Raw genomic sequence first — 14,343 nt, 5'->3', positions numbered from 1 at the left:
GTGATATCTTTTCAAACACACTTTCTGTTATGGATTCATAGCCTTCATATAATCCATATAATCCTGATGACATTATCGAACTCCTTAACAGAGACGGAAGACACCTTTCAATATTGTCTTTATCGTCTTCAGAGAAAACTTTGTCTCTCACTGTTTGGTAGAAAAGCTTCATTGTAACTCAGACCCCTTGTTTTTTCATTAATCTAAGCAACATTAATCCAGTCTATTTAAGGCTTCTCTGCAAAAAAACAAAAAAAACTATGATAACAACTTTAGTTGCATCCAGCTTCTATCTGTGGAACTGGGGGGGTTATATAGCTATAAATAGGAAGTGCTGGTATCTGGTGGGGAAACGTGGAGCAGAAGAATGCTCTCACATACCTCCAGCTATGATATAACCTCAAATAATATATACTGCTCTTCTACGGCTGTGTCATTCCTCCTGAAGGCCTGAATGCAAACATGTATTTTTTCATTTCAAAACATGACAGGCATTCCCTGAGATCTCTCCATATATGATGTGTTCATTGGGAATTATGCTGTATAAGAAACAATTTATCAAACACTTGAATCACTCCTGCAAAGATGAGAGTGTTCCCTCATAAGGTACAGTGAACATCAGGCAGTATACACACTTAAGTGGGGGGCACAAATATGGAGTTCCTCTTTGCAAACTCACGGTTCATGAACCTCAGTGGCTGCGCAGTAATGATTCTGCTGCTCAGCATAACCCTACAAGGAGACAGCCGGGCCAATCAGGAAGCAGCACTGACGCCGACAGGCCACTCAGACAGCAAGATCAGACACAGGGCCCTGCTGGCATTACCATGAGCTGTTCCACACGCTGAGGAGTTTCAGCTCACATACCAGCAGCCTAGTTCACACACATATACTATGTTTTCATCTCCTTAACAAGACACCAGTGATGCTGTCCTGACTGGGTCATCATAGAGGGCCTTCTGGGTGGTTATGACTCTGAGGTATGATATATGTGTCCCTGCCCTGTGTGGTCATATTAGGCATCAGAGGGACAGAAATTACAGTATTTCTATATATATTTGATACAGTTATTGCATGATATAGGCACTGTTTGAATCTAGCACACAATATAAAGGCTATAAAGAGAATCTACTTAAACAGACATAAGTGTGCTTTATTTCAAGGCATGTAGTTCCATACTTCATAAAGCTCACATGACATTTGCTTCTCTCCAAAGTTGCATTCATGTTAATGTGGTTTTGCAAGATTAAATTAAACAATGAATAATCTGAAAAATACAGATGTCTGTATGACCACACACTCCCACACTTCCTTTATGTTAGGACCCACCTATAATATTCCATCACAGTGTTTTCTGAGTTTATTGTACTTATCCCTGGCCAATATTTCACTGAAGCTGTATCATTCAAGTGACTTCAGTGTACACAAGTCCCCTCCATGTATGTAAAACACACGCTCCTCTGGCTTGTTGATTTTTGCCGGCAGCTCTTATTTGGACTTGTGTGAACCCCTTTGGCCCCGCCCCTGGTTCCCCCGGCCCAGTCTGGGTCTTATTTAAGGGACCCTCCTCACTCTCAGACTTTGTCCCAGTGGAAGCATCCGTCTATAGCAGTGCACCTTGGTGAGTACACTTCACTGTGTGTGACTGTGTCATTTCTGCGATTAGTCTCATGCAGTTGTACTTTGAGCTGATGATACTTGGATGAATGAATGGATGATGTAACTTCAGCTAAAGTTAGGGTTTTCTTAAGTTGTCATTTCTACCTGAACTTGTTGAGTATACTGAGTAAACTGGAGTTTCTGGTTTGATTATTATAGTGATGTTGAAATAATCAATGTGGTTGTTAGATGATGTGATTTTCTGTGACAAATACAAACAAATGTATGTGCAGCTTCTGTGGAAGAACATAGACAGATCTGCATCCATCTCAAACACATCATTATAGTGCTCAGAAGCTGCAGAGATGTTTGCCATATTCTCGTATGCACTAATGAATTAAGTTTAAGTGGGCAGCTGAGATGCATGAGCCACGGTGTAAAACAAAAGTGTCACAGTGTGCTGACAGATGGGTGCTGCTGCCCTGGATCTCTGACAACCTCCCTCGGACCTGAAATAGCAGGAGATCCGTGTGTCAGTTGTTTCACCCTTTTAAAGCAAAGTGGGGGTTGCTGAGTTTTAAAAATAGATCACAGGTCTCTCTCTCTCTCTCTGTTATTCCCCTTTTTGGTGCTACCTCAGCAGCTCTGAGATGTCCCAGGAACAATCACAGCAGTGGAGATATGGTATCAGTAGTGGTAGAGCAAGGTCAGGACCAAAAATAGCTGCCAAATGCACGTCTAATTAGCTCGCTATTGATAACACCCATTGAGGTGGGCTGTGTTAGTGTTTCAAAGGCGTGCTGGCAGGACTTCAAAGTCACTGTGGATTACGGCTAATACTTATAATAATCACATAAGTGATTGGCTGATGATGTCGCTAACTTTTTCCAGATATAGCGGGTGTTGTCACATCATCACATCATCAGCTCCGCTGATAAAGTGTTCAATTATAACAGGCCTTTGTGCTATGTATTCTATGAGGGCTTTGGTTTAGACAGCTGTTGCTGCCCCTAACACCCGGCCTGAACCTTCTCTCCTTGTGTTTCCACCTGTTTTTTCCACCAAATTTTTTAGACCACTCCAGTAAAGTCCAATCATGTGTGACGACGAAGAGACCACCGCCCTTGTGTGCGACAACGGCTCTGGCTTGGTCAAGGCTGGATTTGCTGGAGATGACGCTCCCCGTGCTGTCTTCCCCTCCATCGTTGGAAGGCCCCGCCACCAGGTACGCTTCAGTCTGCCCCACAAAATCGTTTTCTGGGTTATGAGTAATAGGTGAAAGTAGCCTCTTATAACCTATGTTGATGTCATGCTTCCTTCCCCTAGGGTGTGATGGTGGGTATGGGTCAGAAGGACAGCTATGTTGGTGACGAGGCCCAGAGCAAGAGGGGTATCCTGACCCTCAAGTACCCCATCGAGCATGGCATCATCACCAACTGGGATGATATGGAGAAGGTGTGTGTTGACAGTGATGCTCATTTACAACATTCATGGCAGCTGAACCGACGCGTTCTTGGGAATTCACAGCCGCCCCTGCCATAGATGCTGCTTTATTTTTAGACTTGACGCTTCATTTAATGACCTAGTCGTTGACTCAGCCGAGACTTTCAGTCCTGAAATCAGCTGTTTCTCTTTCTCAGATCTGGCACCACACCTTTTACAATGAGCTGCGTGTGGCCCCCGAGGAGCACCCCACCCTGCTCACTGAGGCCCCCCTGAACCCCAAAGCCAACAGGGAGAAGATGACCCAGGTACATTGGAGTCTCTGCTCTTTTCTTCGTTGTTTGTTCTGGAGTTAAGACAAACCTTTGACGCTCTGCTTGCGCTTTCTTTCAGATCATGTTTGAGACCTTCAACGTTCCTGCTATGTATGTGGCCATCCAGGCTGTGCTGTCCCTGTACGCCTCTGGTCGTACCACCGGTCAGTACACTGCAGCTTTTTCACATGCACCCAATTTCTCTCTTTGATCAGTTATGAGAGTCAATTATCTGGATACATCCTATTCTGAAAGGAGGTGTTAATCCCTCAATATCAGGGTGTATGCCCAGTGTTCTCAACAGCATTATATAGTTTATGATGTGATACATAGTTGAAAAAGACAAGTATTTAGCTGCCTGTCCTCACATTGGCAGGCTTAGCTCTCTAACTCTGCTCCTCTCCTGCTTGCTAAAGGTATTGTGTTGGACTCCGGTGATGGTGTGACCCACAATGTCCCCATCTATGAGGGTTACGCTCTTCCCCACGCCATCATGCGTCTGGATCTGGCCGGTCGCGACCTGACCGACTACCTGATGAAGATCCTGACTGAGCGTGGCTACTCCTTTGTCACAACTGGTAGGTCTGCACCATCATGGTTATTTAGTTTAAAACGTGTATAAGAGAGTTTAACGTGTGTGCGAGAGTTGTTTCTCAACATGTGTGATCTTTCTGCTTCTCAGCTGAGCGTGAGATCGTGCGTGACATCAAGGAGAAGCTGTGTTACGTGGCTCTTGACTTTGAGAATGAGATGGCCACCGCTGCCTCCTCCTCCTCCCTGGAGAAGAGCTACGAGCTTCCCGACGGTCAGGTCATCACCATCGGTAACGAGCGTTTCCGTTGCCCAGAGACCCTCTTCCAGCCCTCTTTCATTGGTGAGTCATTGCTTACATTTGTTTTATGGTTGTCGTCATGCAGTATATTCTGCATCTGTGACAAAGCTCATCTGTTTTGCTTGTCGTCCACCAGGTATGGAGTCTGCTGGTATCCATGAGACTGCCTACAACAGCATCATGAAGTGTGACATTGACATCCGTAAGGACCTGTACGCCAACAACGTGCTGTCTGGTGGTACCACCATGTACCCTGGTATTGCTGACCGTATGCAGAAGGAGATTACAGCCCTGGCCCCCAGCACAATGAAGATCAAGGTGAGAAAACATTTTATTCATCATAAAGCTGATTAACTCAGTGAATGAGCACTCAGAGAAACTTACACTGTGTTTGTTACCTGCTAAGATCATTGCTCCACCTGAGAGGAAGTACTCCGTCTGGATCGGTGGCTCCATCCTGGCTTCCCTGTCCACCTTCCAGCAGATGTGGATCAGCAAGCAGGAGTACGACGAGGCAGGCCCCTCCATCGTCCACAGGAAGTGCTTCTAAACACACAACCAAACTCCTCTTGTCCATGCATTTGTACGTTATTGTTGTCTCCTGTATATATATTCGTATGTTCTGTTGTAATAAAGATAAGCCCTTGTGAGAGTATCTCTTGTACTGTTTTGAATTGGAAATCAGGTAAAAGGGGGAGGGTGTTTGAACTGTAATTGATATTATTTGATTAGTTTGATTTCTTTCATTCATTGAAGTGTAATCCAAAACAATTTAACAAAACAATGTAATATATTTATATGCATTGGATGTACAAAAAGGAGCAAAAAAAAATTATATTATAAGTATATTAACCTGCCCCTTTCATATAAATTAGATAACATAGATACAGATCCTTTATTTATTTGCAAATCATTTAACAAATCAATTATGCATTAATCAATAGCTAACATCATAACAAGGATCAGATCACTCAATGTTTCATTATTTTTCTTTATACATTTTCTTAAATTGATTAAAATATAAATGTCCATAAAAAGAAATACACATCTGCTTTAATGTAGTACATGCACATGGAGTTTTTAAATTATACTCCCCTCTTGAGTTTCTATAAATTGAATTGAAATGAAACTTGACCACATGACTTTCTTGAAGCCAGGACAGAGGAACTCTGCATTTCAGGTTGAACCTTATCATGCAATACACAGTATTCATATCTTTCAATATTTGTATCAATTAATTCCATAATTTCAAATACTCAATCTCTTGATTTCTGATTATGTGAGTTAATCATTCACATCTCTATATTACGATTCACATTTGACTTCCTGTTGACTGAAGGTTTAACCACCTCCTCCTAATCTGTTCCATTGCTGAAATTCTAAGTATCATGTATCTATTTTTAACCTTGCATGGTGATATACCTGGAAGAACACATTTTGGTTGAAGTAACTGTTTAATGTGGAGTATTCTCACTATATAGGTCATGATTCATTGTCAGAATGTTGTTAGTAATGAGCAGAAAAGGAAAATCTGTGAGTGAAAAAGAAAATACAGTGAATCGATGCACTAATGTGCTTCACTGTATTTGTTTTTGCAGTCTGTCCCAATATTTAATGAACAAGCCTCAAACCTGTGTGTTGCTGTGTCACAGTCTTTTAAAAACATGCTCGTGACTCACAGTACAGTTGCATACTTGTGTCTATGGCCACACTCTCCATTTCAAATATGCGATTGTTTTCGCCGCCGGAGTCGACCGGTTTCACTCGCCGTCCGCTTTAAACGTCACAGGGAGCGATAGAAACCGCCCCGCCCGGCGAGGCTGCACCGATTTGTAAAACACACGCCCCGCAGAATGTTATTCGCTCCCAGCCAATCAGAGCGCAGAGAGCAGGGAGCGCCGCTGTTTGAATACTGTGCGGAAACTGTCCGATTCACAACCGAGCTGCGACCGAGCCGCAGCGCAATGCAGCCAGCCAGCGAAATAACTAATGTTCTGTGCGTCTGAGAAGAGGTGAGCAGCAACTTTAAAGTTCTGAGACACAGTGAGGCCGGGGGGGTTGTTTTATTCCGACTGACGCTCGTTAATAAGCTACTAAAATAGAACCCAGCGTGCTCGTGTTAGCTAGCTAACTGCATTGCAACCGAAGCATGAAGGCAGATCTTAAATAGGCGCTAACACTGCCTCACTTAGACTGAGGGACGTCGTCGTGGGGGTTTGTAGTTAAACCTCCGTGTGTGTGTGTGTGTGAAGCCTCTCGTGATCCGTTCAGATCCACGGGAGGATGAGTTAGCGTCTGGAGAAAGTGATCACGTTAGAGAGGCTCGCTGGACGAAGAAGAGTGAACGCAAGTTTGATTTAGTAAATACGAAGCAGAGGTGAAGGATGAAAGTCATGGAGAGGAACGTGATGCGTCTGGTGGCCGTGCAGCACCTCCGCACCGCGTATGGCGTCAAGACAAAGAACTGGAACAAAAACAAAGCATCCAGCTGTAAGACCACAGCCAGCAGCTCGGTGAGTACACAGCGACCCAGTACCAGCGTATCACACCACACACTAATGTCTCACAAAGCTTGGACCTGATCGTGTGTTTTCTCGAGATCGGAGAAGCATCGGCAGGAGATTCAGACTCGGACTCACTATTGTTTAGTCTGCTGAATTAAATTAGCATATTACTGAAAGCACGTCTCCACGGATGAGACCCATTTGTTCGCACCCATGTCAGTCTCTGCTGGCGCTTTGTCCTGCTGTCCTCACACCATACATTTCATTAGTGGCAACAGAACGCGGAGGCCAACAAGACACAGAAACGCACATACTTCTCTGAAGTCCTCATGACACATTACACCAACAGAAACTTAGTTGAGTAGCTACAGGGCTTTTAACCTCTGCAGGATCTTATAGTGGATTTACAGGAATGTAAGCTCTCTTTCTTCTTGTGCACTGTGTCTGTAGTTGGTCCATAGGCGTCACGAGGTGTGTTTCAAGAGACTTCGTGACTTTCCAAACAATGAATATTACAAATTTCCTGTGTAGAGAGGATGTAGATACTGTTCTCAACTGGACTTCTTGTGCAGCTGTAGTCATGCAAAACTGCTTTGGTCAAGCTTCCGGGGTGGACGAGTGAAGGTCACATGTTTGTGGCGAGCAGTGTTCCCACCTTTCATACACTGTCGAGGAATTGTATCCATAATTTTATCTTTAGATTAACTGACTCAAAAATGTGATCATAATGGCCTGATCTGAGACGACAATTATCTTGGTTTTGGAGACACTGGTACCAATTTCTTTATGTGTTTTTAATCTCTATGGGCTTGTAAAGTAACAAAGTAAAATTAATTTCTATTTTTTATACTGATGTGGACCCATGAGACTGAGGTAAAGCATAACTAACTAAGTAGTTTACTTACTTTTCCTGGATTATTCACTAAGATGTGGGGACAAAATACTCCCCCAAACTATAGCTCGGTCTGTGTGAAGGAATCTGGAACTTCATCAAGTAATTCTGTTGTGGATGCATCCAGATCATTCAGGTGATGCAGCTTTTGCCATAAATGCAGGAATGTTTGGCAGTCAGCCATCCATCAAACTAATCAGAGGTAAAAACTTGAGATGTGAAATTCCTGTCAGGACACAGAGAACTTGGTATTTTGACCAAAAAATCAAAAGTCGATTTTGACATATATTAATCCAGAAAGGGTTTGTGATGTTGCTGGTTAATCATCATCAACTTGATTTTAAAAAGTTTCTCTGTTTAAATCCTAACATTGAGGAGAAATAATGACTCTAACCTTTTTTTTGTATTGTTCAATTGTTCCTCCAGACAAAGGTTTTCGGTGTATCCCTGGAAAGCTTACCATACTATAATATGGAAAGTGGGAGCGTGCCAAGGTTAGTGCATGGCCATGCTTATTTGCTTATTTATTTTCAGCTGGGAAATTGATCCTGGTCCCATTTTGTACAATTTGTCCTGACATTTCTTTTCCTTCCCAGCTTTCTGGTTGATGCATGTATGAATCTGCTGGCACATGTCGACACAGAGGGGCTGTTCAGAAAATCAGGCTCTGTCATTCGCCTGAAAGCACTCAGGGTGAGTGATGGCGTAGTCTGACCTTGCTTTCATTCAGGGACCTTGACCCTGGGAACCGTCCTAACACAACAGAGCTGTGTTTTTGTGTCCAGGCAAAACTGGATGCGGGTGAGGAGTGCCTGTCCACTGCACTTCCCTGTGATGTGGCTGGCCTGGTCAAGCAGTTCTTCAGGGAGCTGCCAGAGCCTGTGCTGCCCACAGAGCTGCAGGAGGCCTTCCTCAAGGCCCAGCAGCTTCCCACTGCGGAGGACAGGACCTCTGCAACCCTGCTGCTGTCCTGTGTGCTGCCCGACAGAAACCTCTCTGTCCTGCGTCACTTTTTTGACTTCCTCCATAATGTGTCTCAGAGGTGCCGTAAATACATTTATTTTGATTACTTTATTGTACATTTTGAGTGGATTACTTGCAGCCTTTTAAATGTGATTAGGACACACATTTATATTTAGTTGTTTCCTTTTCCTTGCTTTATCATAGGAGTGCAGAGAATAAGATGGACAGCAGCAACTTGTCTGTAATACTCGCCCCTAACCTCCTTCACTCTGGAGACGGTACAGAGAAGATGAACGCCAACACTGAGAAGCGCCTCAGGCTCCAGGCAGCTGTAGTACAGTGCTTCATAGAGAACGCCCTCCGTTTTGGTAAAACTTGAAGCATCTCATCTACACTTTCTCTCAGTTTAACTGTTTCTTTAAAGCACTCAAATATTTCTATGTTCGTGTGTGACAGGTGTGTTGCCACAGTTCCTTCTGGCAAAGGTTCCAGCCACGATGGGCTGTGAGGCGGGGGTGCTGTCCCCAACTCACGATGAACTCGAGGAGCTGGACTTGAACTCAGGGATGAAAAGGAGACAGAGACGCAGCTTTGGAGGTAAATCTACATCTTCAGAGATGGAATTTCCCTGAGAAAGTCAAAATAGGCACCTTCCTTTCCAGGAGACAAGAAGTCCTGCCTCTCTCATTCCATCAATTTTAACTTTACATCCAGAGAAAGTTCGAAACGTTCCTTTATCTATTGAGGCAGTACTGTAGAACATTTGAATGATTTGTGTCATTTTGAAGCAGCTTGAGGCATAAATGATGTTAAAGTTATTTGGTTTCTGTCACATTTCAGATATGGTCAGTGGTGCACTGAATAAGATAAAAACTAATAGAACACCCACACATGCCAACCAGTCAGACAGTCTTGGTATGTACTGTTATCAGATGAGATAACTGATGCTTGTCATCTGGCATGATATCTAAAACACACCTGCATTTCCATCAAACAATGAGCTTCTGAAATCAAACTCTGCATTTCATGACATGATTCATCTTCTAAAATGCATAAGCTGATATGGAATAGCAGCTGCCTGGATAATGAATGAGGTGTCATTTCAATTATATGAACTCTTGCTCGCCTGTACTGATGTCTTTGCCTGTCTGCCTGTCTGTCATTTGCATGAATCTGCTAATTGCCCTCAGTGCTTTGGCTCAGAATCATCGCTGGATTGTTTTTAAATGTAAAACAACAAATCCATTATTTTGGAGACCTTAAATTTTCTGTGATTTTTATTTTGTCAGTCTTTTCCTCTGCAACTCCTGTGATTGCAACCCCATCGTCCAAGCGAAAACTCCCCATGGAATCTGGTCAGTCTTTTGGATTCTCAAACAAGAAACGTAGATCCGTCAAAAAGAGCCTCGGGATAGATTTACTTCCTAATACACTGTTCAGCGGCATCTCCACTCCTGGATCAGGTATTGATGAAGGATTGATCAAATGGGCACCAACTCCTCTCACAGATCCACAGCGTGTGGTTAATTGTACATGTTTTTCTTATTTATATTTTTAGCTTATAGTGCCTCTGGGGTCTTGGACTCTTCCCAAAATGCCCCGTCCTCAGCCGGGAGGTCCAGAAGACAGTCAGTGACCTCTGTGAGGAGGAAGAGTCGACGATTTAGTAGCAGACATGCTGTCAACAGGTACGCTCTTCTTTTTTTTTCACACTGAAAGATTTGACTCAAGTTCTGACAAAGAAATTACTCTTATAATTATTGTTGACTTATCTTACTGATATTTGAATTCATATCATTTTCAGAGTTGAATCCGGACGAGCCGGCTGCTTTTCTCCTAAAGTCAAAAAAGAGGCACCACGCAAATCTCTGCGTTTGCGTTTCAGCCTGGGGAAGAGCAGCAAAGATGCTGTAAGTGTGGTAACCAGTTAGACTTCACATTGCACTTCTCAGGTTCACAGACGGTGAAAGATGTTAATAAAGTGCATGCAGGCATTTCCTGCGATTAATTTTTGATTAGGATTTAATAATATGTTTGCACTTGGGCTTTTAAGTTGGGTTAAACGGTTTACAGAAGCACTTTCTTATTGTGTCAGTCCATGTTTACTTTTGGTAGCTAACACATTTAAACTAACACGTGCATGGTTTTAAAACCAATCTGTTTTTTCAAAGGTTTATGTGTGTAACACTAGAAAATAACTTGTTCATACTTATGGTACAAATCTGTGGAATATTTCCCATTACCAGTGATTTAGTATGTGAATCACTTGGGTGGAAGCATGTGAGTTAGGGCTGGGCAATAAAAGTATATTGATGGTTTTAATCAATAGCAAAATAATAAGTCCACTATATATCGATTTAATGCTTTTGCATTTTAAAGCTCTGTGAGGAGATATATACAAAACTGTATATAAAGATGCTCCCACTGTTCAGAAATGAAGCTCAAATATCCCATCTTGCACATTTGGAGCCAAAGTCTCCAGTAGTGAACAGGGATGGATTCATGGTAGCAGCTCATACACTCTCAACCAATGACGGGTCGGCCTGTCGTTTCCCCCTGTTGTTATAGCATCAAATAACTTCAGTGGGAAAATTGACACTTGAACATCAGTTAGATTAAAACAAAAGTAACAGAAACCATTTATGAGAGAAATTATTTGATGTGTACTTGGACTGTTTGACTTGATCCACGTCCCATCCATTAATACGGAGGCAGTGGGATTTACGACCTGTACCGCAGCCAGCCACCAGGTATAACCACTTATTTATCTACCTCAGATTTGTCATTCTCTGCTCGAAAAGAAGAATTTAAAACAACAACCATCACACTGGAGCCAAAATCAGTCTTAAAAAAATAATGTGATGATTATCAAAAAATATATATAGAGAGAGAGATTATTATTTTACATTTTTGGCCACATAGCCCAGCCCTAATGTGAGTATATACTGTACTAAAGTATATACAGAGACAATATTGTAACCTGTTTTAGGGTCATTGGGTGAACTGTTAAGGTTTTAGGTGATTTCTAATGCTCTTTACTTATATAATACATATGTACATTCTTGCCTTAATAAAAGTATTTAAACAAATCCAGTATCTTGTTTCTTCTGAGTGATTTTTAATCATCCTCTGAAGAACTAACCACAATTATCATGGCATTAACATATTAATGGTTACACACTGGGCAACATCTGCAGGGTCCTTTTTAACAAAATAATAATCTAAAGCCTCCTTCAACTTTCTTTCATCTTTCATTTCTCCCTCCATGATTGTGATGAAGGGATCTGAGTCCATTGGCTGGCGACTTGCCACGCAGGAGAGCACCACCAGTTTCTGTTTCACCAAAGAGACAGAGTTCAGTCCATCAGTCCTGCCCAGAAAAACCGAGTGCAAGAGTGAGTAGCTGCAGGAGATCAAATTATTCCACCTCAAAATATTCCATTGTAATATTTCAAAGTATAATGTACTCATTCAAATTATAATATTTGCTATTATCCCACTTATTTCCATAGGCACCAAGTTTATCAGTAAGTCTGAAGACAACCTGCTGACCCCCCAATGCAACTCCCTTCAGACCTCATGGAGTGTGGAGACCCCAGTAGGAGCGCAGGCTTTCAGCGGAGGGTCTTTCACAGATACACCGATGAAGATATGCCTAAAGAACACCTACGTGTCTGAGCCGGCCATTGTCGTGTCCAAGCCCCCGGTCGTGAGCAGCCTTCCCATGAAGCTGTGTTGTGCCTCCAGCGCCGGCAGCCTTGAGAGCGAGAGCTCCATCACGGAAGCCCAGAGCCAAACCGGCCCCACGCTGCTGAAAATCAAGAAGGCCTTCAGAGAGTCGGGCAGTGACCTCCAGGCTGTCGCACGGGTCTCCTGCAGCTCTGCCGGAGCAAATGTAACACAGCCATCAGGCAGCGTCCCTGTCCGTCCACCAGAGACTAAAGTTCTGTCTGTGGACACCTCCAGCCTCCCATCCAAGCAGAAGTTCCTGGCTAATGATCAGAACATTACTTTTGGCCAGATGGAAATAGCTGCTCTCTCTCCTCTGCATATTGATAGTGTGATATTTGAATCTGGTGTATACTGTAGTCCAGCACTGAAGGCTGATAAAGCTGGAACTCGTGCCGCTCCTGTCAGTCCTAATGGTTCCATGGTGGGAGACAGTGAAAGTGAGGCAGAGCAGGTGAACTGCAGCAGGTTGATCGACGCACTGGACATCCAGAGCCCCGCTCACTTCAAGCTGGGTGTCACCTCCGGCCTGCAATCCACTCCATATAAGCAGGGACTTGAACTCCACCTCAGTACTCCTCCTAGAGTCAGTACCACAGTCAGCACGGTACAAGAAAAAGATGAGTTTTCCCCAGAGATCGGTACCAAAGTCCAGAACCAGCCACCACTCTCACCACGCAGCCTGGAGACCGAGAAGCGGCACGTGGCCGAGCACATTCAGCACTTCAACAAGCTCACCCTTCATTCTCCCAGAGGCCCCAAGGGCAAGCAAATCAGGTCGCCTCTCAAGTTTCAGCGAACCCCTGTACGCCAGACAGTCCGCAGGATCAACTCCCTCCTGGGGGATAGCAGGAGACCCACCAGGAGGAGCCAGAGCAGCCAAGTGGTCAAGGCGGTGAGCTTGGAGAGCGGCCTCTCCCCTCACCCACAGCTTGTCCCTCACCAGGATGAGCCACCAGAGGGACAGGCCACCAGCAGGTGTCCCATAAAGAAACCACCTCCGGTGCCACCCAAAAAGCCAAGCACCCTGGCCCGTAAACCCAAACTGTGCGCTTTAGGCGATGTGACCAACAAGGTCCAACCAAAGACCAAAGTGGACTCTTCTGTGGCGGAGTCGCCGGGAGCTCAGAAGCCTCTGGTGCTGCAGGTCGCAGAGAAAGAAATGAACCATTACCGAGGTTCACCGAGGAATCCTCTGAACCAGGCACGACTGCTGTCTGCCACCAGGCCTGTAGATTTATAGCTCATCCTTTACCTTACTGTTTCCTCTTACTATGCAGGTCTCTGGTAAAACTACATGACATTAAACATTCCTGCTCATAAGATCCACATGTTCAGGGTTTTAATTTATTTTCTAGCTACGGTAGGTGCAGTTTGTGTTGTTATTGGGAGATGTTCTTATGCCTTATTTGTTTAGAAACTAAACATCGACACATATCAGCCCACAAGATTGCATGTTAAGTAGCGCTGAGTAGAGTTTAGGCCAAATGATGTGACATGATGTGATTGAGGGTGTGACTGGAAAAGTTTGGATCAAGTCTTAAACTTTTATTTATGCATTTTGTATCTAATCCTTTAGGTAGATGTTTTCTGAGGGTGACGCTGTTTTTATTTTTTATTACAGAACATTGTCTTAATATTTTTCTCATGAACAGAGAAGGAAAAAAATGCACCTTTTTGTTAAATTTGTTTAAAAGAAAGAAAGAAAAAAAAGCCAGGCAGTATTGATCAAATCATCAGTCGATTGCAGTCCATCGATTTCAGAACCATCGGACAGTGAAATGTTTTACCACGTGAACTGTTTCAGAACAATAAAAACAAACATCATGGAACTTTGTTTGCTTCAGTTATTCTGGTTTGTGGAGATTAGAGCGCGTTTGAGCCACAAGAGGGCGTCCTACCATTAGACTGGATCAGACTGAAACGTTCAGTGAAACACTTGTTCATGCTTCAGCACAGGTCCTGGGACGCTTTATATTTTTAAAAGCTGACTTTAATCAGATACAATCTACTTCTCTGCTTGTTGGTTGTCACATTTTGGTGCGTTTGAAAACTTAATTTACATCT

General features: G+C 43.5%; 2 protein-coding genes across 3 annotated transcripts; both read left to right on the top strand.

The window, feature by feature from the left end:
- The first annotated feature begins 1,483 nt into the window (after positions 1 to 1,483).
- LOC109628044 (actin, alpha cardiac muscle-like) lies at positions 1,484 to 4,843 on the top strand. The gene is made up of 9 exons (XM_020084913.2): positions 1,484 to 1,621; positions 2,674 to 2,824; positions 2,926 to 3,054; positions 3,240 to 3,350; positions 3,436 to 3,520; positions 3,773 to 3,934; positions 4,039 to 4,230; positions 4,325 to 4,506; positions 4,595 to 4,843. Exons 2-9 carry the CDS (start codon positions 2,696 to 2,698, stop codon positions 4,736 to 4,738), a joined length of 1,134 nt encoding a protein of 377 aa, XP_019940472.1. The 5' UTR covers positions 1,484 to 1,621; positions 2,674 to 2,695; the 3' UTR covers positions 4,739 to 4,843.
- A 1,228-nt stretch (positions 4,844 to 6,071) lies between these two features.
- arhgap11a (Rho GTPase activating protein 11A) lies at positions 6,072 to 14,108 on the top strand. 2 transcript variants are annotated; one of them, XM_069536353.1, is made up of 12 exons: positions 6,072 to 6,701; positions 8,011 to 8,078; positions 8,181 to 8,277; positions 8,370 to 8,626; positions 8,752 to 8,915; positions 9,004 to 9,144; positions 9,388 to 9,462; positions 9,837 to 10,010; positions 10,106 to 10,235; positions 10,352 to 10,457; positions 11,828 to 11,942; positions 12,060 to 14,108. In XM_069536353.1, exons 1-12 carry the CDS (start codon positions 6,573 to 6,575, stop codon positions 13,517 to 13,519), a joined length of 2,916 nt encoding a protein of 971 aa, XP_069392454.1. In that variant the 5' UTR covers positions 6,072 to 6,572; the 3' UTR covers positions 13,520 to 14,108. The 2 variants fall into 2 exon arrangements, with proteins under 2 accessions (XP_069392454.1, XP_019940470.2); XM_020084911.2 differs by lacking the exon at positions 9,388 to 9,462.
- Positions 14,109 to 14,343: the final 235 nt, after the last annotated feature.

The sequence above is a fragment of the Paralichthys olivaceus genome, chromosome 12 (assembly GCF_024713975.1).
Source record: "Paralichthys olivaceus isolate ysfri-2021 chromosome 12, ASM2471397v2, whole genome shotgun sequence".
In the NCBI taxonomy this organism is placed as follows: domain Eukaryota; kingdom Metazoa; phylum Chordata; class Actinopteri; order Pleuronectiformes; family Paralichthyidae; genus Paralichthys; species Paralichthys olivaceus.
This window is presented reverse-complemented; position numbering and strand designations above follow the sequence as displayed.

Excerpts from the sequence above, each read along its gene's own strand:
- LOC109628044 (XM_020084913.2), top strand. The coding sequence starts at position 2,696 with ATGTGTGACGACGAAGAGACCACCGCCCTTGTGTGCGACAACGGCTCT. Across the intron at positions 2,825-2,925 it reads TTGGAAGGCCCCGCCACCAG|GGTGTGATGGTGGGTATGGG; the intron begins GTACGCTTCAGT and ends TCCTTCCCCTAG. Across the intron at positions 4,507-4,594 it reads CCAGCACAATGAAGATCAAG|ATCATTGCTCCACCTGAGAG; the intron begins GTGAGAAAACAT and ends TTACCTGCTAAG.
- arhgap11a (XM_069536353.1), top strand. The coding sequence starts at position 6,573 with ATGAAAGTCATGGAGAGGAACGTGATGCGTCTGGTGGCCGTGCAGCAC. Across the intron at positions 6,702-8,010 it reads AGACCACAGCCAGCAGCTCG|ACAAAGGTTTTCGGTGTATC; the intron begins GTGAGTACACAG and ends TTGTTCCTCCAG. Across the intron at positions 11,943-12,059 it reads CAGAAAAACCGAGTGCAAGA|GCACCAAGTTTATCAGTAAG; the intron begins GTGAGTAGCTGC and ends TTATTTCCATAG.